Source organism: Aspergillus wentii, assembly GCF_001890725.1.
Source record: "Aspergillus wentii DTO 134E9 unplaced genomic scaffold ASPWEscaffold_6, whole genome shotgun sequence".
Lineage (NCBI taxonomy): Eukaryota > Fungi > Ascomycota > Eurotiomycetes > Eurotiales > Aspergillaceae > Aspergillus > Aspergillus wentii.
The window spans coordinates 2,402,763-2,428,495 of NW_024467837.1; the positions used below are offsets into that span (position 1 = coordinate 2,402,763).

Here is a 25,733-nt window from a genome sequence, read left to right on the forward strand (position 1 = left end):
GCCGCTGACGATACAATATTCGGATGCATTGTGGTCGCTGTCTGAGGATGCACGAGAGGAGGTTTTGACCAAGTATTCCAGCAAGCAGTTTTCTTCTATAAAGAATAACTTCATAAATCATCATTCACGACACTCCGAGATAAATAAAGTGTCATAACAATCAGGTTACTCAAAGCCATCCACAACCTCATCCAACCCAGGCGCATTCATCATATCCAACACAATCTGCATATGCTTCATCGCCATCTCCTCGCCCTGATCTCTCGCCAAAATCTTCGCACAGCCAAACGCATTCTTGATCTGGCGACCATTAAGCGGCGACTTTGAAAGTGCAACGCAGTCAAGTTCAATATTATTCGCGACACCCAGGTTCCGCCACACCTCTTCACGAGTTCCATTGCTGAGCTCCCGGAAATGCAGTGTAACGTGGATACGCGAGTAGAATGCCTTGTCAAAGGCCTTGACGCGGTTGGTTGTCAGAAACATGATGCCTTGGTAGTACTCGAGCTGGCGGAGGAAGGTGGAGACGAGGGCGTTGCGCTCGAGATCGTGGGTTGAGCGTTGCTCGAGGAAGACGTCTGCTTCGTCGAGGAGGAGGACGGCGTGGTAACTAGAGGCCAGATCGAGGGCTTTCTGGAGGTGTGTCTCCATGTCTGATGGGGAAGCACCGAGTTCGCCAGATGTAATGGCGTAGAGGGGCCGTCTGGATAGATCGGCAACAGCTTCATATTGTTAGCATAGACCTTGCCATGCCGTGGTGTATATACCTTCTGCTGTCATTGTTTTGCCCACACCAGGAGGTCCGTGAAGAAGCAGGATAAGACCCTTTCCTTTGCCTGGAAAATGTTAGTAAAGTCACACCATGATGGATAGGACGCATACCAGCAATGTAATCATCGAAGCTTTCATCCCTGGTATAAGACTCAACCAAAGCACGCACAAGTCCTTTCTGACTAGAAGGAAGAATCAAATGGTCAAACGCAGCATCGTTGAAGTTGATTTCAGCAATGTTGTTGACATCGGCCCAGTAGAACGACTTATCCTCAAAAGAAAAAATGGGGACTTGATGCGTGCATAGCAGCAGGTGTTCCTCTGTTGGCTCACCATTGACGAGTTCTTCGTCGATGGAAGACACCGAGATGCTGCTGTTGGCTTCGTTTTTGTTGAATGTTTCGGCATCCACCATGACTCGAGAGTGCACCTGTATCGTCAATATTTATATCTGAAATAAATCTAACGACTTACATGAGCTTTGTTGGAACAACCAAATGACTTCAACGCCTGTGCGACGCCACTGTGGAATTTATAATTCTGCCCCCTCAACGACAGGAACTTCTGACCACGTTCGATCAGAGCTTCAGTGATGGCCTCCTTGTTGGGGTGATCCTTCAAATGACACACAGGAAGATCACGAAGATACTTGACGCCCTCAAAGTCATCAATAGTGAGCTCCCTGTTCACGGTGCCGAGTTTCTTGCCATTGAAGTTGATGAATTTGGTTTTTATGGATAGATACCGATTACACATGGTCACTTTATAGGAAACGTCAACGACGCGATAGGCCCTGGGAACTGCTGACTGCTGGTCGATCACTATATCGCCAGCCCAGAATGCCTCTCGCAGGATTTCGAATGTAGAGGTGCGTCTAGTAAGTTAGTCTTGTTCAAATGAATGGAACGACAGGCACATACTTTGGAAACATCGTCTCCATGTCCTTGATGCGACTGGCATATTGTTCCTCCACCAGCTTCATTAACACATCCACATGTTGAACAGAAAGCTCTCCCTTTTCCTTTGCCGCCTCTTTGATTTCATTCCTCTACTTATCATCAGCATACACATTTCACGCCAGATAAATGCAACTCACGTATCGCAGAATTTCATCATTCGGCCAGGACAACTCCGCAATCTCTCTCTCAAGAGCAGCTCGAGTCCCCTTGGCGACCTTTTTGACAGCCTTCGCAACCAACGGACTGTTAATACGAAGCTTAGTCTCTTTGAGTCTCAGCTTTTCATCAAACTCCCGCTTCAAGAGCAACACCCATTGCCCATTTTCCTTGGGGACAGACGCCTTTTTCTCGTCGGTTGGTCCTCGTGCAGGATCATAGGCGTCGTATTGGTGTTTGCGGGTTTTGGGATTGTAGATCTAATGATATTAGAGGATGCATTTTGACGTGATAAGAGATACGAACACCATCAATTCTACCCAGAGACTGCTTCATGTCTTCCACTCCAACTTCATAAAACTCTCTTTCGGTTTCATTGTCAGAATCGGAGACGACGGAATTGGAGTCATCAGAGTCATCAGAGTAGACTTCGCGAAGCATTTTGGCGGTTTATTAGGATGGTTCTTTTATGGAACGGGATGGTTTGAAATAGATGGAGTTGTGGTGATTTGAAAGTGTTTAAATACATCTTCCAGCAGAATGAGGCTGTAGGCAGATAAGGGCGAAATGCGGGGTTTACATCGAATTCAACAGTACGTACACATTACATGGACAGGACCCTCGAACAAAGAATGTTGCACAGTGACTCACTTGATAGGCAGCAAGAGTGGGTCATATACACTTGATGCCTGGACGAGGCTGCCAACAAACAGCTTGGTCTGCTCTGACTCAGATTAATTTACGCTCTGCATGCTACCTTATCATCGAATAGTAATCATGAAAACATCATGATACTTACATCTCAGAACACCCAAAGCAAATGATCATGATGCGACCATCCTCACATCCCAGACCCAACATTCTGCCCTTTGAAATAGCCTTGGCTGGTCTGAATTCCACTGCCAGCGCCAAAAGCCTCTCACCACCATAAGTCACCCACCGCGTTCTTCTTCAACAAAGTAAACAAGTGCGTAATTCTAGCTTCCATCTGCAGTTTCCGCCATCTCCCAATTACCATGAACCTTTAGCTTAATTTGTTTATGAGTCACGTTCCATATCCTAACAGTACTGTTCTGTGACTTTGTTCCTTCTCCTAGTGCAATCCATGTAGCGTCGGGGAGAAAAAGCCAAGTTTCTGCCAAAATTCATCATGAATGAACTATATTTTCTATTGTCTGCTCAGGATTACCAGTTTCGAGATTCCAGATGTAGATGTTACCAGATGATAATAAATAGCTCTGATGATATTGAGACTTGCATACAATATGATCTGTATCCGTCCCTACACCCCGAAGCAAACGTGGCTTCCTCAGGCATACATCGACGCACATAATCAACCAGCCTTCAGACGTTGGGGACTGCTATTATACAGTATTTTAGATAATTGCATAGAATTATCAAGTAAAAATTGAATATTTTCCATTTAACCAAAAAATCATTTCACGTATGTCAGTTGCTGCGGACATTTGCAGATCCATTTCCATTATATATAAGGAGAGCATCCGCTAAACAATGAAGCGAATAATATTTTTAAAAAGCAGTGAATTTCGAGGTTAAGCAAAATAAAAATTTTCTCTCCTGCTAGATGAAAAAGACAAGGAGATTATTTGATGATTTTTTTCTACCGGGAATTGATTCATCTGCCACGGTCATAGTGGCAAGGGTATTATGATGACTCGCGATAGTCTCAAGAACAAATATCTTGAAGAGATCCATGACAGGAACCAATAGAATTATGGTGATGAAAGGCTATTAGAATATTATCGAACACATGGTTCCAGGAACATAAAATAACTCCAACCAAATAGGCTATAAACGCTTATTCCCAAGTTGGATCTGCGGTGTCGATCGATTTAAGAATCGTAACGAAAATTCTGGTTGGCACGAAAAATGGGTCCAAATCAAGGTTAACCACATCTCCAATTTCCAACCCACCATGCTGCATGAAAGATGTCTGCATGAATGAATATTCTGATTATATCTAGTGTTCATATTTTCCATATTATTTGCTCGATGGAGGTATTTCATGAATAAGATTGAATAAGAATACCCAGGCACTGTCTTCTGTCAGGTCTGTGCCTGGCGCTGGATGTAAATTGGAGACAGCTAGGGCGCAGGCCCACTCATCTCAACAACACGAAAATCCAGTTCCCCATCGAGGGAGAATTCTCGGTTAGTTTCGGGATTTGAAACAAGATCAGATATTTTCTTGCTTGAAGTAGCCTGGATGCCCTGGTCTAAAGGGGGGTTTGGCTGGTTGGCATGACATGGTCTGATCCACCGTGGAGTCTTCACACTTTCTTTTGTCAATTTTGATATTATCACTCTTCCTCTGACCTCATTCAGTGACGCACTCCAGCTGTCCATTGTCTCATTCTTCTGGTGAGAGGTCATCTGGATCACTTCAACTCTTAATCTCACTGCAGTATCGACATGACCCAGTTCGTGAACACCATCGAAGCCCACGACCCCGATAGGGAGATTGTGCCTACATTCGACTCTCATGATGCGGATTTGGAGAAGCATGAACAGACAGGGGAGGAAGTAGATGCGTTTGGAAATGAGGAGTTCGCAGAGGTGAAATATAAAGTCTTGAGCTGGTGGTGAGTGCTCTCTCAACGTATAGGTTGACAATTGACTAACACACTCGACAATAGGCAATGCAGCATGCGTACGAACCCCTCCTTGACATCGCAATAACAGCTCTAATAATCACAGTCATGGTCGCCGAAACGGTCTCGCTCGGTATTCTATCGCTTCCAGCTGTCGTGGCTGCGCTGGGATTTGTGCCGTACGTTCTTCTTAAACGAGCATTGCCGACAAATACTGACCGTGTGCAGCGGTATGATCATCATCGTCGGACTCGGAATCATCGCCACCTACACCGGATACAGCATTGGACAGTTTAAATGGAGATATCCCCAGGCGCACAGTATGGGTGACGCGGGTGGCATCATTGCAGGACGATTTGGTCAGGAACTGCTCGGAAATGGTCAACTCTTGATTCTCATCTTCATCATGGCCAGTCACCTCCTGACATTCAGCGTGGCCATGAACACCATCACTGACCATGGAACTTGCTCGATTGTCTTTGGGGTGATTGGGATGGTTGTCTCGTTCATCTGTTGCTTGCCTCGGACATCCGGCGAGATGTCCTGGCTTTCGGTTGGGTGTAAGTATCGATGCTGGACCTCTGGTGTATCCTATTGACGATGAGCAGCCTTTTTCAGTATTCTGATTGCTGTGATCGTGGCCATGATTGGTATTGGCGTCGACAACAAAGGTGGCACAAATATCCAAGCGACAGTCGACACCACCCTGGCCGATGCTTTTAATGCTGTTTGCAACATTGTCTTTGCTTTTGGTATGTCTCAGTCTCAAAGTATATATGGCATCTCTAACAATATCCAGCGGCCCATGCGTGTTTTTTCGGTTTCGCTTCCGAACTAAAGGACGTCAAGGAATTCCCCAAATCGCTCTTCATGCTTCAAGGAATCGAAATCTGTCTTTACATTGCGGCTACTGTCGTCCTCTACTACTACGCAGGCGCCGATGTCGCGTCTCCAGCCCTCGGCTCTGCTTCTCCCATCGTCCGCAAAGTGGCATACGGTATTGCCCTTCCAACTGTGTGTTCACCCTCTGTCACTTGCATAATCGATATTCTAACCTCCCCAGATTCTCATTGCCGGTGTGGTCAATGGCCATGTCGCTGCTAAATATGTTTATGTGCGCATCTTCCGAAACAGCGATCGTATGCACAAACGCGACTTTGTGGCTGTTGGTTCGTGGGTTGGCATTGGGGCGTTGCTCTGGATTATCGCCTGGGTTATTGCGGAAGCTATTCCCGTTTTCCAGAATCTGCTGAGTTTGATCGTATGTTATTTTCCCGAGTTGAGATCGAAAATACTAACTGGACCCTTCAAGGCTGCTTTATTCTCTAGCTGGTTTACCTGTAAGACTGCCATCTTCTATCTTATGATTGTATGCTAACTGTGATAGACGGCATCGGTCCTATTCTGTGGCTCCACCTAAACAAGAACAACTACTTCACTTCCTTCAAGCAAGGCGTGTTGACCATCATAAACGTTGCTATCATCTGTATGACTGCCACCATTGTAAGTTGAACTCTCCTTTCTTTCATAAATCTATCTAACGAGTACAGTGCGGCGTTGGCCTCTACGCATCCGGAAAGACCCTCCACGACAACCCAAGCAGCGCATCGTTCTCGTGCGCAAATAACGCTTAACGACTCTGTGTTTTTCAACTTATCTGTATAAGCGAGTTATGTTGAGCATGGCACATGTATGATTTTCAGAGTATATTGTGATGACGATGTGATTGTTAATAGATCTGTTTATTGTATATAATTCCATGTCGATATCAAGGGGAGTTTTATAATAGATAGATAGCGTTGGTTTTACTTCATCAGTCTTGAAATAGTTAGCTGCATATAATTCATGAGTTTCGTATCAGGCTAAGATCTTCAAACAACCTAATGCCCCAACGATTCACCCAAGAACCATACCAATGTCATGTCCGGTATATCCAGGCACCCGTGATTTGCAAACCTATCGTGTTGTGATCGGATCGCTCATTACCTGACATGTGAGACGATCATGGCCGAGGGAATTCCACTGTCAAAGTATTGATCCTCATCAATCAAGCCTTGGCTACGGTATAGTGCAAAGCTTGGCTCTTGGAAGATCATAAAAGCAGACTCAAATAGACGAATTTAGAAATCCTCCGAGACAGAACTTTGCCGTTTTTTGACGTCTTGCCCGAGGTTTAGCCGGAAATGTTGTCTTGGCCGATATTCTCCCGAAGTCGGCGGATTGACGCCAAGAGGTCCATTTTTGGGGTTTTGAGAACCTCGCAAGACGCTTAGTGCTGTTCTCATTCTACTGTGCTCTTGGTAGTCTTGGTATTCTTGGTTGTCTTGAAGTAATTTTATTTTCAGAAAACACAATGTATGGGAGACAATGGCACGGAATATCAAATGTCGACATGAAATACTGGAACATAATCAAACCTTCGCAATGACTCAGCTGCTACTCTTCACCTTGGAGGCCAGGAAACTCGCCGCATCACCAGCATTGATTCCATAGGTAAGATGGGACGGAGTAATGATTAAGGTGTTGTCACAGACCAAATCTCCGAGAGCACAGTATACCTTCACCTGGTCCTTGGGATAGTTTGGAATCTGCCCATGGTCCTGGAAGTTGCGAGTAAATCCAAAGAGAACGACTCCGACAACTTTGGATTTGATATCAGACGAGAGCGATTGCACTGAGTTATCGATGACGGCCGATCCTTGACTGGTAGTCATTAGTATTGCATCTATAACACGATCTGGATATCTTACCTATATCCACCCGCCACAATCTTCATATTGGGACACTTGCTAGCGGCCTTTTTGAAATAGCTTGTCGCTGCCCAAATAGCCTGAGGAGCAGTGCTTTGGGGTAGAGCATTCTCTACTAGACCAGCTGTGTATGCGCCTCCCACTCCTTGACAGCCGACTTTGTCTGCTCCCAAATTACCTTTCAGGGCGACGCAAACTTCTGGTCCGACGACGGAGCCCTGTAAAGTCAGTTATGGACATAGTATAGAGAGCTGGGTTAATATACCATGTTGCCTATCTCTGTCGAGCCACGGGCAAAGATGAACATGACGTCTTTGCAGCCACCAATGTCCAGATCATTAGCAGATATGAACTGGCGTTTTCGAATGGAGGTATCATTGCGAGGAATGATTGACGTCTCATTGCTAGGCACAGGATTTGCTGCAACGAGAGGGACAAAGAGAAGTGCGAGAAGAGAGTGGAATAACATGTTGGGATCGGAAGAGAGCAACTGACTTGGTGTAGTCAAGTCTACATTGCCGAGGCCATAGCAGTATTTATATTTCCTGAGGCTAGAGTGCTTAATGAATGGATATACTGATGCATACTAGTCAACCGTCCATACGATCCGATAGAAATACTCAAAATTGGGCATCGGGGAATTGTCAAGGTGTCCTGACATGTGGATTTATCTTGTCGGCGTCCGGCACGTGGATGTGTTTCAGCTTCAATTAGTTCGAGAAAATCTCTATACTCACAGGAAGTGGGCTTCAGTGTAAATGGCCAGTCTAATAAAAGTAGACTTGATTTTGGGAATGATCGGATTGTTCGGTGCAGGATCCTCAATTGGTGTCGGCCGTGACTTGTCCGATGAACAAGATGTCTTCATTAATGAGCATAGTATTTTGGTGCATTTCTCTTGATATATATATTAGTATCGCTTTTAATAGATAAATGAAATTCAAAGACAATACCCTCCATCCACCACTAAATCGGCACCGTACATATAGCTAATCTTGGGCGACACTAGAAACACAATCACATCGACAATCTCCTCAACCTGGCCTATTCTACCAGCAGGAATTGCTTCAAATTCTTTGATGTACATTTCCCAATCCTTGACCGGCTCGGGCATAAGGGTATCAACGTATCTATACACTCACAGATGAATAAGTATTCTCCTAAAGATTGGATTTATAAGACTCACCCCGGACTTAATATAAAATCAGGGAAAATTATATGAAGTCTATAGAACCGGCTCTACCTATTTACGCTAAAAACTAACTATATAGTCGATATATAGGATTTGAACATTACCATCATTTCGCCTACTATAATCATTTTGCCTACTATAATTAACTCCCATGGAGGAGGATAAATTAATTATGAAGAATAACGGAAGGATCTCGCGCTCCTTACTACACTAATACAAACAAGAAAGACAATAGACTAGATTAGCTGTATAATTTACAGCTATTACGCGAGACTCCGAAGGAGATTAGCTATCCTTGTAAGCAGCTCCCTAATCCTAGTCAGCTTTAAAAAGTAGGCGTTAGTCAAGCCCTACATCTTGAAGTGAAATGCTAAAACATAAACTTACAGCAGTTGGCTGAGTTGGAGGTGGAGGATTGCAAACATTATCCGAACATCCTTGTGGGTATGGATAAGCAGCGCATATAAAAATTGCTATGAGAGCAACAGTTAAATTTGTGATATAGTAGTATTATATAGGTCGGCACTAGTTGGCTCACCATACACAAGGATGACAAATATAAGTAGTCTGAACATCTTTTCAATGCTGCTTGTGATATGTGGCGATTGTATTATACAATATGATTGATTCAATGGCGATGCCACAGGGATAATACAGGTTTATTTATACCCAAGAACTAATCTATTCTTTATATGTTTCTATGGTACTATAGGAGTGACCTAGATGCTTCTACACTTAAAGATGGCCATTCTCTTTGCGCTTTCATGCTAACAACCGCGGTCTAGATCTTTCTATAGCTAGGGTGAACCATCCTATTCGTGGTTATATGTACTATAGTATGGCCCATATTTCCTACGGATCATCAAAAGGTCGAAGTTTTTAGCTATATGCATGGCAAAGAAATTAGACACCAACTCCTAACTAGCTATGGACTCGTGTATTTCAGTAATAAGTTTGGAACAATATGGTATGCTTAGGTGTAGGCATCGTCTTGTGAAACACCCTATTCGCGACAGTTCCCAATATCTATCTAAGCTTCATGCATAATTTATGTTTAAGTTGATGAGTCCGAATGCGACATAGATGGCAGCTATTTAGGTACTTTGTTACGTCATGACTGTGAATGATGATGGATATTGCCCAAATACGTCAACCTTATATTCTTTGGCAATCAGAAAATTGTCACATCCGTATTCAGAAATGGCAGCTTTGTCATATAAAATTAACTTTAGAAGTATATATTGAGTTCTTAATATCCTGAACAGAATATGCACATCTAAAAACGAGAAAACCATTTGGTGTGAGAGGGGAAAGGAGGGAAGCCAGTAATTTTATGATGTCGCACACACTCCTGCGCACCATACATATTCTATAGGCCGAATGGAAGACTGGCAAGATTTTGAAAGCAAGTTTTCATTGCATCTAATTTTCTATATGGCGGTTAAGTTCATGTGACATGATGTCTCGAGCTGTCTGTTATACATATAAGTATCAGTGGCTTGCTCAACTTATATTTAAGTGGTCAGGGCATCCCTACTAAGCGAAAACCATTAAGCAAACTAACACAAACCAAAAAGTCTACATTTATCAAACCCTTAGCACCATCCTCACTGAGATTTCTTATAGTTGTGCTTAATATATGTTTATCAGATATTGTATACTGTTCTGCAAGTTGAAGTGACAAAATATCACCGTTAGATCCATTTCACATCAAAGAATTTTGACTCCACTAGCTGGTATGCCAAAATTTCTTACCCATAACCCTAACTTAAATAATCCCAGTGTGCTATGAAAGGAAAAACTGAGGTATTACAATGTAAATCTGGGTAAATTCACACGCGGGTGGAAATATGTTCGATTTCTATAACTGGTCAGTGGCATCAAATGTAATTTACAATCACTAATTAGCTATAAAAATGATGCCGCCAAAGCGAACCCCTCCTTTCGGCGCCAATCACATTCTTAATCTGAATTGACTGTGACGCAGCCTATACGCAACTGTCATCTAGTTGGTCTAGACTATCCTGATACTCAAAATAATAGTTATAGTTCATGGGTAACACTCTATCACACCACTTCATTCTATGAGATCCTATGGGCTAGTTTACATCCGTGTACAGACATCATTCGCACAGTACCGTGCGACATACAGCCCTCGCTTCCTGCGATTTGCCACACTGCCTGCATCTCACATCCACTATCTCCTTACTCATTTTTATGTGACCCAAAGAGTATGCAGGTTGAATAGGTTTGTTTCTTATCTACAAGGCTGTAGCATTATGGGAGCAACTGCTGTGTGACATTCCGATCTGTCCGGCTTAGGCAAGGCTCAACTTCCGGTGATCAAATCACGTATAAGTTTCTGTCTAGGAATGTTACATCATAATAAGGATTGCTTCGTTCAATCTCTTGGTGGCTAGAGGCTCATGCAATCGTGGTTTTGATATTTTCTGACGCAATTTTCAACGGGCAATCTCTATCATACGATGAGGTCGCAAAGCCACTCCCAAACAATAGCTACAACCATGCCTGTATGTAAGAGTAAATAACCTGATGACTTCAGATTTTCATAGCATAACTACCAGCCCCCAACCCTTGTCCAAACATCAACTATCTTCGATCCCTCTGATTCCTGACTCGAATCAACGACGAGATACCAGTCATACAATGCACCAGTAACGCAAGCATGGTTAGGATATATCCTCACAGCCTGTCCGATTCGTAATGGAATCTGTGCATCACTGCTGTCCCCATCCCAAGTCAAAATCCCATGCTCCTGGCTGATGCGCCCAACGATCAGACGCGACGATATGGACTCCTGTCGCCACGAAGAGACAACTCCCCATCCTGGATAGCTCTGACATGGTTCTCTTCCCAATGCCAGTGTCCCAGCTGCTACCAATGCCTCCGGTTTCGATCGTTCGCCGTTGTTGTATACACTGCATACCTCTGCAACCACGGAAATGGCAATTTCATCCTCTATCTTACCAAGGTTGGATACCGCGTTGGTTCCCACTTGCTGCATGTCAAGTAAAGGATAGACGCCTGCATGAAGTTCGACCTTGACTGACGGATCATGTAGCTGCTCCATCAAAGCATCTTGCTGGGAAGTAGCATTGCCCTGTAGAAGATTCTTCGAAGAGACCACCTGGGGTGTTGCTCCCACGCTCACAACCAGCTTCCTGTCTTTGGGAAACAAATTCGAGTGATACTTGATGGCTTCTTTGCAACTTTCGATTTCTCCTGCCAAATGCGACATGGCTTCTTCTGGTGTCTTTCCTCCATAGCTAAGACTACTATGAGAGTACACCCCCAGAAAAATGGCATGTCCTGATTCTTCTGTCTTTGCCAGCTTCTCCAGCAGCCCATTCTTGTTTAGCATGGCAGGTGGCAGACCAGCGCGGTGATATCCCGCATCGACCTTGACAAAAGTACAGGCGGGGAATCCAGCGATGGAATGGAATTTCTCCAGGTAGTTCAATTGGTCTGGATGGTCGATCATGACGGTGATACTCTTTTCACCTAGTTCTCGGGCCAAGGTAGCAAGTCGGGGAACCTGCGATGGCACCAGGGGGATTCCGTATAGAACGTTGATCTGGCGACCATTTTCTTGCAGACTCTTTAATAGAGGGACTAAAGTTTCAATCTCGGGGATTGTTGATGCGATGAAATTGGTATCTCCGTCATCGCCGACCTGCAGTCGGGCTATTTGAGACGTCTACTGTGGTCAGCTCTATACATAGCAGGCGTCCGAAAATCTCACCTTGTGTGATTTGACATGCACTCTGAACCCCACATTCAAAGCCCTCACGGTCTCCAGCATCGCCTGGCAATGTCTTTTGATAATTGCGACATCAAGAACGACAGCCGGCTTGGGCACATCTGCAATATCCTTGCCGACATAGAATTGCTTCAAGTCTTCTGTGGAGGGGCGAGCAACGGTTGGAAAGTAATTAGACGCCATGGTGTAGTGTGTTGATGACTGCGGGGTGATCGAGTGGGAGTTCCGTGCCTTTATATCCACTCTCTTTCGCGCACCCGATTAGAAAAGTGGGGATATCCAGACCCAGCAGAGGATGAGATGGCAATATACATCACCATACCACACTACAGGCAGGCGATTGAACTAACTGGGCTTAATAAATGTAATATATAGATCAGAATCACCAGGAAGTAAAAAATCCACATTGTTCGCTCTGACTCAATCTGCTGACTGCCAAAGGAAAGGTTGTTCGGCACAATTCCATCCCATTCCATTAATCCAAAGTTACCACTCCAAGTATAACATAGACACATCATCCTGCAGTACTTTGATTTATATGGGTTGGGAATACAGGCTGTCTAACACTGCATTAAATATGAATCATATGAATCATCCATCAAAGCAATATGTTGATCGGCAGTGATTGCATTGCCACACAAGGCTGTCATAGTATCGACATCAATTGACATATCTGTCAACAAGAGAATGTCTATATATACGAGGCTGTAGTTACTCGGGCATATGTAGAATAATTTCATTATTATTTCCATTCCGAATACGCCAAGCCATGAACAGCAAAATCGTCAAACCACGACATCTCCTCTTCCTGTTCCTCGTCATACTCCCCCTCTCTATACTCTGGAAACAACCATCCATCTTGACCGATATCACCACATCTGTCCGCTCAAAAGCCCGGAGGCACTCATCACCATCAGACCTTGGCAGGCCACTATACGAAGAAACAAACGGCTGCCCCCCTCCGACCACCCGCTATACCCCCGGTCAGAACGATGTCTTCTGCTACCCCTCCAGCGGCGGCATATGGAGTGTAAATCTGAAGCCAATTGGCCTGAAATATCTCAACATCGACCGTTTCCATCCCTCCACCCGCTCCTATAACCAGACAGAGGAAGATCAATTTTGCAACAAGCTCCGTGTATTCGGGGGTAAATGGACAAGTAGCGCCATGATTGCCATGCACAGATCCAGCTATTGCGATCCGTATGAGTTGCAATACGCGATGAGGATGAATTCTCTGGACATTCACCGGGAAGTTGGGCTCCCTGAGTATGGGGGTGTGTGGGTGCTGCATGGGGAGCGGTACCGTGAATGGTGGGGATATGATGGTTCCGATAAGGGACTAGATAATGTGTTGACAATGGAAGAGCAATGCCTGGTGTTGGAGAGGATGGGGGCCGATTATTGCAGATATATTCATAGTTGTCCCCCATTGAGGGATTTGTTGTACGAGCCCCGGGATAGGGCAAAGGAGGTTCTCGAGGAGGATAAAGACCAGAAGCCGGTTATCTGGTTCGGCTAGAGGGTATTTACAGTATAAACTGTATCCTGGGTTGAGAAGGGTTCTCGGATATCTACTCGGAATATGCTGTTCTGGATATGAATGAGCAAGATATGCTGTATAATCAAGGCAGGGTTGTATGAACCATGGATTAAAGCAACGTGTTACTCCACAGTGGTGGATGCACTGCCACGCAGAGATATCTGGCAACAACGCAGTTTGCAGTAGATTCATAGACCATCATTACTACTCTAGACAGATCAGAGAGTTATGTATGGCATATAATGTTCCAAACACGACATATTCTTCTTGTTCTTCTCCTCTTCTCTATACTCCCCCTCGCAATCATCTGGCATCGACCATCCAGCATCACCGATGTCTCCAAGATCACCCCCGACAACCCCGACCAACAGTCACCCCAAACAGAGCCCGTCAACCCGCCATCTGCATTCAAACAGAAACATCAAACATGTCCCTCTCCTACTGATCGGTACAATCCCACTGGGGAGACCCAAGTCGTGTCCTGCTATCCATCCACCGGCGGAATCTGGATGACACATCTCAGTCCCGTGGAGCTGGATTATCTCAACATCGATCGCTTCACACCATCCAGCCGTTCAGGCAGACAGGCAGAAGAAGATGATTTCTGCGATAGACTCCGCATATTCGGAGGCAAATGGGCCAGCCAGTCCACGGTTGACCGTCACATGGCCGGTACTTGCCCTGTTTCTGCACGCGCGCTCCTGTCCGATTACGATTTTGAGATTTTTCGGAAAGTTGGATTCCCTAGTCGTGGAGGGGTGACGGTATTTAATTATGATCATTTGCATCCTTTGACTGAAATTGACGGTATGATGCGACGTCTGGCGAATATGCGAACCATGGAGGAGCAAGCCCTGGTGCTGGAGGAGCATGAGGGGCGGTGGTGCGATGATGTTGACAATTGCCCATCACTTGTAGATCTATGGATGCAACCAAGAGATAAAGAAAAGGAAAAGGAGGCCCGCGAGAAGCTCAAAGAGCCTACGATCTGGATTGGCTAACGGTAAGGCAATTGTATTAAACATCCTAATAGACTAGTAATACACACATAAAATCCATTTAAAGCCCCACTGTCGACACCGGGCCGGCCAGCTCCATGACGCTTTTCCTGTACTCCTGATGCTGCCATCAAGCCTCCATCCTTTAAATTTGAATCGATAAACATCATGGTTGCAAGTCAGAGCATCTGGAAGATATTGAACAGCCTCATCATTGTCCACTGGGAAGTAGTCTTCCTCCGATGGAGGGAATCTTAAAGACGACACTTCTGGGCTGCCATAAAACCATTTACCCATCATATCATCAGAGTAAATACAGCGAAGACTATTGTGATTTTGGGCCTTCTCCGGGTCGAGAGCATGTGCAATCAAGCCTTTATCCACTAGACGATTGATAGCATGCCACACACGGAGGACCTGCGTCGCCTGCCATGCAATAGTGTTGACTGTTCGTTCCACTTGTCTATCTGCAGTGCTGCTGTTGGTAAGAGCAGCCTGGCATAGCACTCCCAGGCCGAACCCTTTCTGGCAGGCATATCCTTTCATCTTGCCCATGTCATCTAAAAATGCCTCCATCACAGCTCGTTGCATATCCAACCCATCAGGAGCTTCCATTGGGATTTTGACGTCTGATGGTATATTCTGTCGCCGTCTGCTCCAAGGAGTGTATGGATCTGTGAGAGGCAAGAGTGTGTATTTAAAGCGATGTTCATTAAATGCAATTTCGACTATGGCATTCGCAACATCTGGCGAGAGACTAAAGTGCGTCATATTCCGACACAGGCCCCTAGAAGAGCCTGGTAGTTTGCACGTTCCATAATCCGATGCAATATGCTGCATTTCCTCTTCTCTCAAGCAACTGTGGTCCAGGATTCGCCCTTCTTCATATGTGATGAGCTCTTCAACGTAGGCAGCCACATATCTAGCTGATAAATACCGCGTGCTTTCAGGTCGATCGGCCCTCCAAGATTTTGTAAAGCACACTTCGCTGATGATCAGCAGGCCTACATCTTTCGGGATTGTTGACAGCGAGGCAGTGACTTCGGTTCTGGTCAAGAACTCGCGACCATGTTCTGAGTTGATGATAAAGTCAGGCCTGTTTCTGGTGCCATTACCAATGAGGACGATGATGACTCGGTCACCACTGTGTAGATGAGGAGATATGTTTGTCGTCCAGTTTAGGATCTGTTGCTTTAGATCTTCTGGCCTTGTGACTTGATAGAACGGTTTCTCTGTATTTGATGGTAACTTCTTGGTGCTGCTGGTTGTTTCTTCAATATTTCTTGACGAAAGACACGTTGGCTTCAGCCCACCTTCGATGAATCTTTTTGATATCTGGATAAAGTCTGTAGCAAGGGCCACGTCGTCAGTGTCGCCGCAAAAGGCAACGAGTGTGTAGGAAGTCTGTGCCGCCAGCATTTTGCGATTATATTTTTTATCAAAGGTGTTGAGAGTTGAAAATGTCATTCAAGACGAAAATACTTTATAGGGACAGATGAGTGTCATGATGAAGTCAATCTATTCGGAAATGATGAAATATATATCACGGAACATATGGACTCAGGTTGGAAGGAACACTGCAGATTACCCAAATTGTCTTCACGCAGCTAGAATCATATGGTGCCAATAACTTAGATAGAAAAGTTGCTATAATGCCATTGTTATTCCAAAACCAGTTCTCATCTTCCAAGTTTGTCTACATATTGTCAGCACTAGCATATGGCGGGGTCGTAAAACCCAGCCACCTCGTATAACCAGCGCTAAAAACATCCAACTGAGATTTGCAGGAGATAATAATAACTGCCTGAAGACTTGAGAAAGACAGAATGCCTCTTTTCTCTCTATTTCCCCCACTTCCGACCGTAGAATCGACGTCGCGATGGAGATCCCTGAAAGTGAGGATATGAGTACGACTGCGGTGTCGGATAATACGGAGACAAAGGTGAGATAACTCACTGATAATAAGACATTATGCTGAGAATGACAGACTCTCCTGTGTTCACGATGCAAAGGACTAGATCTAACAGTGGATAAATTCATCATCAACAAACATACCACCACCAACATTCCCCACGATCCACAACGCTATGAGCCCAGAAAAGCAAAGGACAAATTCCGGCTGAAATCAGGCCAAAGCTGGAAGAACTTTGCTAATCTGAAAACCCTGCATGCTAATCGGGATGTCTGCTCACTCTGTGGGCTTATTTACAGAGCTATCCAGCGATATGGAAAAGACAAGGTCAATGACACAACTGTCTGCTCTCTGGGCTGGGAAGTCCACGGTCGGGAAGCGCAATCAGGCTCTCGTTTTGTCAATAGCACTCGCCGGGTCAGACTCAGCTGGGAGGAGACTACAGGCCATCGTCGAGAGGTGTATATGGTTCTTGTTGCACCCAGAGATCCTCTACGGCCGAATTCAGATGCGTCTGCCAGATGGGAGAGAGAGACGCATTTTCTGGGTCGTGGGTTCGGCGACCGTAAAGAGAAGCAGGCGCTCATCAAGAGCTGGATTGATCTTTGCCTGAAAGACCATGGAGAGGTGTGCTGTGACAATCATGGTACTCACAGGGAGTTCAAGAAGCTCATCGGCGAAACGTACTTTGGCGTCATCGACGTGGCCGACATGCAGCTGAAATCGCTGCCCGTCAAGGATGGGACGCCAGAGCCGTATATTGCACTGAGTTATGTCTGGGGTCGAAAGGCTCAAGAAGAACCACCTTATGTGACAACCCGACTGAATGTCATGACGCATATTCTCCACGGAGGAATAGAGACTGCCTGGGATAAACTGCCACGGACGATCCAAGACGCCATCCTGCTGGTGAGTCGACTCGGATACCGTTACCTCTGGATTGACTCGCTGTGCATCGTCCAAGACAGCCACAGCTCATGGCAGTTGAACGCAGACGCCATGCATCTTGTCTACGGCAATGCACATTTCACCATTTGTGCCGCAGATGGAGATGACTCCTCGGTCGGCCTGCGCGCAGCGACGCCAGTCGTGCGAGCCATGTATCCAGCAGCAAGTACAAAAGAGGCAATGGCTTCATTATCCGAGACAGCAAGCCAGGATGACCAGGACTCACAGCCCATGACTGCTGACTGTGGTCCTGGTGTACGCTTGATGATAACGAGACCTCTGGAAGCAGTGGTGAGCGATTCCGCATGGAATAAGCGCGCATGGACGTTCCAGGAACGAATTCTCTCTCGTCGCTGTCTGGTGTTTGCTGAAGGGCGAGCATACTGGCAGTGTCGCTCGACGAATATCTCGCAGGATATTCACACGGATGGAAACAACAAAGGTTGGTCACTAGACAGAATCAACTCTCCCCTTCGGACACTGGGGGAATTGAAGCAACGCCCCCTCTGGTTCTACATGTCGTACATCAGCATGTATACTGGTCGGCTATTGACTAAACAGCGCGACATTCTTGCTGCCTTCCAGGGCATCTCGTGGCTGTTGGAACGACACATGGACACCCCTTTTCTGTTTGGACTGCCTGCGTCGCACTTTGACCTTGCACTCCTCTGGGTGCCGTTGGAAAAGTTGAAGCAGAGAAAAGCCCGACGAGAATCCGACCATGACAAGAGAAGCTGCACGGTAGATGAGCTGGGAAACTGCACCTGCCATGCCGATCAGGAATCTTTCGGTGGACTTGAGTTCCCAACCTGGTCCTGGTCAGGGTGGATGGGGGCACGTAGTGAATATCAGTCTGGCATGCTGGATGATTGCCTGCAAAATGTTCATGAATGGCTGACGAAACACACCTGGATTCAGTGGCATATTCGCGATGAGAGAGGACATTTGCAACCTCTCTGGGAGATCCTGTTCCAGAAGACTGGCACCCGTTCTCTCCGCCATCTCAGAATTGAGGAAGAAGCCGAAGTGGATGCAAGATGGAAAGGATATTCGGTTCAATGTCGTCAAGGCCCGCCGAGTATCGATGTCGCAATGGATAACAGACGCTATACTGCCCGACAGAGCAACCGCATCGTGGTGGCGAATGACTATGATCCAGTTCATCGACGACGCAATCGATCCAAGGACAAGGAAGACAAGGAAGACTGGGCATACTATGAGGAAGTCGTTCATGTACGTCCCAGAGAACGCATTGCGACCCCGAGTCCCCCGCGTTCGTCGCGTCGCCGTCCAAGACGCCTCATCCACAGCTCGCCCCAGCCAGATTCATACTCGAGCCAATCTGTGCGCAGACGCTCTAGGGATCGAAAGAGTCCTTCACCAGTCTCGGAAAGAAGTCAGTCTACAGAATCCCAACTCGCAGAAGTTCGTGCAATGCTAAAAGTTCTCACAGCGGTTGTCTCACGTCGAAGAAGATCGCCATCCCCGGAGCCCAGCAAGGATAGCACAGAGGACGAGCAGGTGACGAGCGACAGCTCGAGTTCGGAAGCATATACACTGCATCGAGGACCCAATACACGGATCATCACGAGGGAGAGGCCGGTTGACGCAGCATCAGATGCGAAGGGCACGCACACAGACAAATACGGTCGGACTCTCACGGGAGACATTCCCCAAGAAGATGAAAACAAATTCCAAGCCATCCTTCCTGATAATCCCTTTGGGGTGATTTGGAAACGGCCATCTGGGCGCAAAAAGAACTGGTCGCAGAAGAAATTCATGCCGATTCTTCAGTTCTGGACGTGGCGGACGGAGCTGCATATCGTGATACGCGATTCCGATATGGACAGCACAAAGCAGTCAGATACTGGGCTGTGTCAGTGTGATATTGTGGACAAGAACGGCGACTGGTGCGGGTCTATCGTTCTGGATGAAAAGTGGATTCATCGACGAGAGGCTCATATATTTTCGTTCATTGCCATTTCCGAAGCAAAGCGATTCACTGATGATGAGTGTCCTGTGTGGACATATTATATCCCCAAAGAGAGAGATGAGTCGGAGTGGGATCTATACTATGTGCTGCTGCTGGAAAGAAATGTAGAACGAGGACTGTGGGAGAGAGCAGGATTGGGCAAGGTATTTCAGGCTGCCTTCAGAGAGAAAACATGGGCGGAGATTAAGCTGGGGTAGTTGTTTTGAAGAGTATGTTCATCTTGTATACAATCACTGCTTGATGCCATGAAGATAAGAAGCAACTTCCTTGCTGAATATACCATCCTCAACCAGCTGATCGGCAGCCTCCACAATCCACGTCTGGCAGTTTCTTTGAGTGATTCTCTTGCCAATCCTTCCCGGTGAAACCTATATTCAGTTAGCTGCTGTTCTATATCCCACAAAGGAAACCTACAGTCTCATCAATCGCATTCAGAGACTTCTCAGGCGCCTTGACCTTGTATGCACTCGCCTCGAAACCACAAACAGGAACATTATCAATCATCGCCTCTCTATAATTCAACATCGCCTCCTCATCAAAGTATCTCCCACTAACCCACTGCAGCGGGATTGTCGTCGTCGGCGAATCATCGCGGAGATCTCGACTTCGTTTGATTTCAAACCTGAAGCCAGTTCTGACGTCCCCGTCTGCGTGTATCTGAACGCCAATATCGGGATTGGCATGCGAACGTATCCAGTACGCCCAATGGTCTGCAAACGGTGAGCCGTTGAAGACCAACAGCTCGACCAGGAATGCCCCAGGAGGACCTGCTGAGGGGACTGCCGGTTTGGGGATCAAAGGAGTGGTGCGTATAATGAGTGGTGGGGGAGGAGGCGGAGGAGTAGAGGACATGATAATGGTATATTATTAGGATATTTTTCTAGTAATTGGCGATATTGACACTATATGCTCTTCAATAACTGGAAATGAGTGATGTTCTATACTGCTGCCTATCGTCTGTTGCCACGTCAACAGTCTGCATTAGCAAACACATTGAGGGCTGGACATGGGATATTATCTCCGTACTATAATAAATGACAGTGTTTCAACCATATGGATTAAATTGGACCGATATCCTTATTCGTTCTGATATGTGGAATGGCTGTATATACGTTCGTCCGTAGCCCTGCTGCATAGCGCAGGCCTACCTTTAAATGATGAATGGATTTAATACTAGTTCGCTCTTATTATTAGGCAGGTTTACAATATCAGGCGGCATTGCAACGTCATGTCTTGCATGTAGTCATCATCCCGCCATCCATGACATGAACATGATGCTTATACACGTGTATTCCATTGTTGATTTGATAAAAATCCATTCTCTTCTACTACCACACCACGCAGAGACCACAACAATGCGTCTCAACTTGATAAGGTTATTCTGAGAGCCTACCATCGAGGACTGGAATAAAAGGATCAAAAAGATCAAAAGCCAGAAAAGCCAGAAAAATCAGAAAAGACTGTATAAACCCAAGACTTTGTCCTCCCTCGAACTTTATCTGACCTAAGCCTAGCGGAAAATATGAGGTTTCGCAGATGATTCCCTCAGAAATTATTGGAATATCAAAAGCATCGAATGGCTGGAAACGCAGCTAGATCTGGCTGGGTCATTGGATATCCTCCAAGCGATTCGTTTTGATTTGTTTCTGAAACGGTATTATTCCCGGAGGGCAGTGCAGTGGTGTCAGGACCGAGTCACGGCGGACTCATGCTGGAGTACGATATACCATTCCACTATATCCTGTGAGAAACCATCATCCTATTATTCTATTAACATACTGCCTAAACATGAACAGCACGACTATCAGCCAACAGCAACTCGGCAATAGGCCCGGTAATAGCTTCATCATATCCCAACGCCATCAACTTTCCAATCGAACTGTTGATAGGGTGCTTCTTTAAACTCTCCACAATTTCCCACAGTCTATCTTTCAACTTGAACTCGATCTGGTAGTCCATGAGGAGCTTCTCGATACGTGCTTTGTGGTCCATAACACTCAGTTGGGGGTTGGCACCGAGCTCGATGACGATTTCGTTGTCCCCGTCGGATAGAGAGGGACATTCAACCACCAGACTTGGCGTCTTTGGATAGATTTCCACCTTTACTGAGGCCTCCTTGGTGCGATCGGCCCCGTTTATGGTGACTCGGAGGTCCTTGGGAATGGACGTGACTGCCAGGAAGCGGAATGACCACGATTTGCCCGCCACGGTAGCAGACACCTTTCCGTCGTTCTGGTCGAATTTAATCGTGTATTTCCGTTGATCAGATGTGGAAGACGTTTCATCATCTTTGGGATCTTCAATCACACTGGCTTCGCCATCCTGGCCAACGACAACGAGAACTTCGTATGCAGTTGGGTTGGTGCAGCCGTTCTTAGGAGCAGCCTCTGCATCTAATGGAATGATCGATCCCTCATGAGCCAGGACAGGATACTCATCCAGCCCTCTGTAGAGAGTCGTCTCGCGATCTCCATCGTACACGATGCCGTTGAGGATGTCGACATGGCGACGAGGAGGCAACCAAGCCTTGACAGCTCCAAGGTTGCTCTGCTTGTTCCGAGGCTGGACAATAGGCGCAACCATGAGTTCAGAGGTGAAGAAGTACTGGGTGGGATAGGCGTATGCCTCTTCATTGTCCGGGTATGACCAGTAGATGGGCTGCACAAGCGGTTCATCCTCGGTGGAGCAGCTGATGTTCTGTGTATAAAGGAATGGAACGAGGCGATGTCTGAGTCTCATGAATTCAGACATGATGGCCTCGGATTCTCCGCGATACAGCCACGGCTCTTTCGACATCCAGCGAGAATTACACGAATGCAATCTCATGATAGGCGAGAAAACACCAAACTGGAACCAACGCGTCACGAGTTCATCATCGCGACCACCAAACAGATGGCCTCCGATATCGTGACTCCACCATCCGTAGCCGATGTTGGATGCGGTCGCGGTGAATTCAGGCTGGAATTCAAGTGATTCCCACGTCACAAAAGTATCGCCGGAGAAACCAACGGGGTAGCGATGACTGCCTGGGCCAGCGTATCTCGAGAAGATGAGCGGTGTTTTCCCATCTCGTGCGCCGTCGAGGTATTGGAAGTGGTTCAGCATCCACAGAGGATCAATGCCAGGCACCTTCGAATACGGTCCCTGCTGCCAGTCCACCCACCAGAAGTCGCAGGCGATCTTTTCCAGGTTGCGATGAAGGATATTCAGATACGCATCCATGAACTTGGGATCGGTCGGGTTGAACAGAATGGGTGTTTTATCCTTGGTCTCGTGGCCGAGGAACTGCGCCATCTCCTCGTACGACTCTTCGTGCGAGTGAATTCCCAGATGAGGATGATCGTTCAGTGTAATCTTGAGATTGCGCCTGTGAAGCTCATCGCCAAACGCTTTGGGGTCTGGGAAGAGCTTCTTATCCCACGTATACCCCGTCCAGCCGGCATGAGGCACTTTCTCATCGGCCACCAGATGCCAGTCCATGTCAATCACCGCGACCGACATGGGGATATCGTGTGCTCGGAAGTTGTCCATCAGCTGGAGATATTCCTCCTGTTGATATGCGTAATACCGACTCCACCAGTTGCCCAGCGCATAACGAGGAAGGGAAGGCTGCTTGCCAGACACTGCATAGAACGCCTTGATGGCTGCTTTGTAGTCGCGCCCATAGCAGAAGAGATAGCCGTCGATGCGATCGCCTGCCTCTCGCCCCGCCACGAATCCCTTGCCGTCAAACAGCATCGACTGCGAATCGTCAATCGCTGCGAATCCTGCTTTGGACATGATGCCCTCGCCCATATCGCAGCGACCGTTGACATCGTCCAGCGTTCTGGCTGTCCCGCCCAGATTCAAGTTGGATGGGAGGCCAAACCGCCATGGAGCGCCCCAGTCGGTGGTTTTGGCGTTGGTTTCTACGACGAAGCCACCCGGGCTGAATCGGTTCTTGTCATAGCTGAGATGGAAATACTTCGTGATGATGTCTAGACTGTCGCCGTTGATGACTTTGAATTCGGGAAGGGGCAGGTCGCGGTTGATGGCGAAGGTGGATGCGCGGTCTTCGAATGTGCCATCGGCAGCCCATTCATAGCGAATCAGTCGGTCGGTCAGGATGGTGAAGCGATAGTTTTGGCCAGAGACGATGGCGTTGGGATTCGCCTGTGGTTTACTGGGGAGGGTGTATTTATCCATTGTGGTTGTGGTTTGTACAGAATAAACGATGATCTAGAATGGAGGGGTTCTTATGGTGTACGATGAAGAGTGGAGCAGAGCTGAATCTGCGAATGACGATGCTATCTCCAGCCATGCAGCTGTATGGCCAGGTGTCTTGATGAGGTGGAACAGTGGCTCTCAATGAGGCATTTTGTTCGTTGATCTCGATTGCCCCGCTATCTTCACTATCTTCATGTGAAAGCCATCTATAAATAAACTAGTACGCCTTTTGTCTCTCCATGAACGTCGAAATCAGCTTCACTCTGTCCGGCGTCGCAATGTCCATCATTCCAAATCCATCTCCAAGATGCATCACGGTCGCTTCACCGGCCTTGCTCGCCTCCCACTTTGCCAGCGATCCACTTTCAAGCGATCCACCTTCATTCGGATTGCCCGTCTTGATGAAATTCGCCCAGTACGATGACATGATATCAGACAGATGAAAGTCATACTCCGTCCATGGCAAATCTGTCTGATACAGATTCTTCAACGCATATCGAATCTCGGCCATGTGGTATGCGCCCTGATCCTGGCCCGGAGGAGCATGGTCCCAGTAGTAAGTGTAGAATGGACTGCTGGCCGATTTGACCCATTCATTCGCAAACAGATAACTCGACACAACTGAAGTATCACGAGATGCAGCATTCCACGAGCGATCAGCCTCGCTGTTATTGGCGGCAGGATACAGACGCAGGAACTCGCTGGTCAGATTGCCGTACCATTCGCGGCTGTACTTTTTGTATTCGGCCACGGTGTAGTTGGTCGATGTGGACGCGCCACTTTCGTCTTTGTTGTTGCCGGTGATCATGGGCACGTCGTTGGGAGGGCCGTCGATGAGGGTTTCAATGTATTTCTTTGGCACGACATAGCCGTCCAGGGTGGTTTTGAAGAGAGGAGGGTCCATCGTGTATAGAGCTGTGAGGGCGTCAATGTCTTCTCTGTCGTCGCTGCCGTCTAACAGGTCATCCGTGCTGAGAGTGCGCAGCTCGGCGATCGTCGATACATTGTGGCTCTTGGTGTAGTTGAGGCCGACCGCGATGGCATCGTCCATGGTCTTGTACGAATCAGCCAGACCCTCCAAGAGACGATCGCGAGGGTATCGAATGCCACTCTCCGCAATCATGCCACGGAACAGACCCTTGGCCAAGGGGGAATTGACAGCGTGATAGACCTGCGCAGAGCCAAACGACTGCCCAGCGATGGTCACCTTGTCGGGATCACCGCCGAAATGGGCAATGTTCTTCTGCACCCACTGCAATGCCGTGATGAAGTCGAGGATACCATAGTTGCCAGACGAATTGTGACCGGATTCTTTGTTCAGTGTTGGATGGGCCAGGAAGCCAAAGGCAGCATCGCGGTAGTTGTAACTCACCACCACGACGTCCTTGGTGGCCAGTCCTCCGCCGTTGTAGATGGCTTCAGCGCTGGTTTCTCCACTGCCGTAGTTCCACACCATGACGGGAAGACGATCGGAGCTCGAATTGGCAGGCGTCCAGATGTTAACGGACAGACAGTCTTCGCTGATGTTGAAGCCGGATTCTCGCTGGTGGGCAATGGGACAGGCAGGGCCGAACTCGTATGCCTTCAGGGTTCCATTCCATGGCTGTCGGGGTTGGGCTGGTTTCCATCGGTTCTGGTAGGATGTATCAGCGGCATAAGGGACGCCGAGGAACGCAGCGACATGGCTGTCGGAGAGGTTGAGGTATTTCTGGCTGATTGATGAGTTGAAGTACTTGAAGCCTTGGACATGGCCGTATTCAGTCTTGACAGGAGTGTCGTAGAGATATGCTGAGCCTAGGGTAGCTAGGCATGGCAGCAGAGATGGGGATAGCTTCATTTTGGCTGCATTGATGCCGTTTGCATTTCAGAGGCAGTCTGACTGCTCTATATAATGATCATTCAATCTTAATTT

At 47.0% G+C, this 25,733-nt stretch overlaps 13 protein-coding genes across 13 annotated transcripts; 4 read left to right on the plus strand and 9 right to left on the minus strand.

Annotated features, from left to right (window-relative positions):
• Positions 1 to 165: 165 nt before the first annotated feature.
• Positions 166 to 2,327, minus strand: ASPWEDRAFT_116032 (ATP-binding protein; the record flags this gene model as incomplete). The annotated part of the gene is made up of 7 exons (XM_040828628.1): positions 166 to 722; positions 768 to 836; positions 883 to 1,188; positions 1,266 to 1,645; positions 1,692 to 1,819; positions 1,868 to 2,146; positions 2,193 to 2,327. 7 exons carry the CDS (start codon positions 2,325 to 2,327, stop codon positions 166 to 168), a joined length of 1,854 nt encoding a protein of 617 aa, XP_040687227.1.
• Positions 2,328 to 4,029: 1,702 nt separating this feature from the next.
• Positions 4,030 to 6,357, plus strand: ASPWEDRAFT_61547 (uncharacterized protein). Its single transcript, XM_040838584.1, has 10 exons — positions 4,030 to 4,489; positions 4,544 to 4,557; positions 4,605 to 4,677; positions 4,727 to 5,058; positions 5,107 to 5,250; positions 5,298 to 5,512; positions 5,562 to 5,759; positions 5,811 to 5,838; positions 5,886 to 6,001; positions 6,049 to 6,357. The coding sequence occupies exons 1-10, from the start codon at positions 4,320 to 4,322 to the stop codon at positions 6,130 to 6,132; spliced, it is 1,374 nt and encodes a 457-aa protein (XP_040687228.1). The 5' UTR covers positions 4,030 to 4,319; the 3' UTR covers positions 6,133 to 6,357.
• Positions 6,358 to 6,927: 570 nt separating this feature from the next.
• ASPWEDRAFT_115688 (uncharacterized protein) lies at positions 6,928 to 7,717 on the minus strand (the record flags this gene model as incomplete). The annotated part of the gene is made up of 3 exons (XM_040828602.1): positions 6,928 to 7,201; positions 7,249 to 7,466; positions 7,514 to 7,717. The coding sequence occupies 3 exons, from the start codon at positions 7,715 to 7,717 to the stop codon at positions 6,928 to 6,930; spliced, it is 696 nt and encodes a 231-aa protein (XP_040687229.1).
• Positions 7,718 to 8,544: 827 nt separating this feature from the next.
• On the minus strand, positions 8,545 to 9,078 carry ASPWEDRAFT_43582 (uncharacterized protein). The gene is made up of 3 exons (XM_040836057.1): positions 8,979 to 9,078; positions 8,828 to 8,913; positions 8,545 to 8,763 (listed from the first exon to the last, which is right to left on the minus strand). Exons 1-3 carry the CDS (start codon positions 9,013 to 9,015, stop codon positions 8,704 to 8,706), a joined length of 183 nt encoding a protein of 60 aa, XP_040687230.1. The 5' UTR covers positions 9,016 to 9,078; the 3' UTR covers positions 8,545 to 8,703.
• A 1,940-nt stretch (positions 9,079 to 11,018) lies between these two features.
• Positions 11,019 to 12,404, minus strand: ASPWEDRAFT_115709 (uncharacterized protein; the record flags this gene model as incomplete). Its single annotated transcript, XM_040828603.1, has 2 exons — positions 11,019 to 12,158; positions 12,204 to 12,404. The coding sequence occupies 2 exons, from the start codon at positions 12,402 to 12,404 to the stop codon at positions 11,019 to 11,021; spliced, it is 1,341 nt and encodes a 446-aa protein (XP_040687231.1).
• Positions 12,405 to 12,483: 79 nt separating this feature from the next.
• Positions 12,484 to 12,865, minus strand: ASPWEDRAFT_624225 (uncharacterized protein). The gene has a single exon (XM_040838653.1). The coding sequence runs from the start codon at positions 12,737 to 12,739 to the stop codon at positions 12,548 to 12,550; it is 192 nt and encodes a 63-aa protein (XP_040687232.1). The 5' UTR covers positions 12,740 to 12,865; the 3' UTR covers positions 12,484 to 12,547.
• Positions 12,866 to 12,974: 109 nt separating this feature from the next.
• ASPWEDRAFT_43585 (uncharacterized protein) lies at positions 12,975 to 14,020 on the plus strand. Its single transcript, XM_040836058.1, has one exon. It carries the CDS (start codon positions 12,991 to 12,993, stop codon positions 13,741 to 13,743), a length of 753 nt encoding a protein of 250 aa, XP_040687233.1. The 5' UTR covers positions 12,975 to 12,990; the 3' UTR covers positions 13,744 to 14,020.
• On the plus strand, positions 13,875 to 14,781 carry ASPWEDRAFT_624217 (uncharacterized protein). The gene has a single exon (XM_040838652.1). The coding sequence runs from the start codon at positions 14,007 to 14,009 to the stop codon at positions 14,763 to 14,765; it is 759 nt and encodes a 252-aa protein (XP_040687234.1). The 5' UTR covers positions 13,875 to 14,006; the 3' UTR covers positions 14,766 to 14,781.
• Positions 14,758 to 16,404, minus strand: ASPWEDRAFT_43586 (uncharacterized protein). The gene has a single exon (XM_040836059.1). It carries the CDS (start codon positions 16,179 to 16,181, stop codon positions 14,799 to 14,801), a length of 1,383 nt encoding a protein of 460 aa, XP_040687235.1. The 5' UTR covers positions 16,182 to 16,404; the 3' UTR covers positions 14,758 to 14,798.
• Positions 16,405 to 16,641: 237 nt separating this feature from the next.
• ASPWEDRAFT_30624 (HET domain-containing protein) lies at positions 16,642 to 19,812 on the plus strand (the record flags this gene model as incomplete). Its single annotated transcript, XM_040833439.1, has 2 exons — positions 16,642 to 16,704; positions 16,750 to 19,812. 2 exons carry the CDS (start codon positions 16,642 to 16,644, stop codon positions 19,810 to 19,812), a joined length of 3,126 nt encoding a protein of 1,041 aa, XP_040687236.1.
• A 33-nt stretch (positions 19,813 to 19,845) lies between these two features.
• ASPWEDRAFT_53463 (uncharacterized protein) lies at positions 19,846 to 20,467 on the minus strand (the record flags this gene model as incomplete). The annotated part of the gene is made up of 2 exons (XM_040837886.1): positions 19,846 to 19,983; positions 20,030 to 20,467. 2 exons carry the CDS (start codon positions 20,465 to 20,467, stop codon positions 19,846 to 19,848), a joined length of 576 nt encoding a protein of 191 aa, XP_040687237.1.
• A 930-nt stretch (positions 20,468 to 21,397) lies between these two features.
• ASPWEDRAFT_115139 (glycoside hydrolase family 31 protein) lies at positions 21,398 to 23,800 on the minus strand (the record flags this gene model as incomplete). The annotated part of the gene is made up of 1 exon (XM_040828555.1): positions 21,398 to 23,800. The coding sequence occupies one exon, from the start codon at positions 23,798 to 23,800 to the stop codon at positions 21,398 to 21,400; it is 2,403 nt and encodes an 800-aa protein (XP_040687238.1).
• Positions 23,801 to 24,038: 238 nt separating this feature from the next.
• Positions 24,039 to 25,658, minus strand: ASPWEDRAFT_174964 (carboxylesterase/lipase family protein; the record flags this gene model as incomplete). The annotated part of the gene is made up of 1 exon (XM_040831300.1): positions 24,039 to 25,658. The coding sequence occupies one exon, from the start codon at positions 25,656 to 25,658 to the stop codon at positions 24,039 to 24,041; it is 1,620 nt and encodes a 539-aa protein (XP_040687239.1).
• Positions 25,659 to 25,733: the final 75 nt, after the last annotated feature.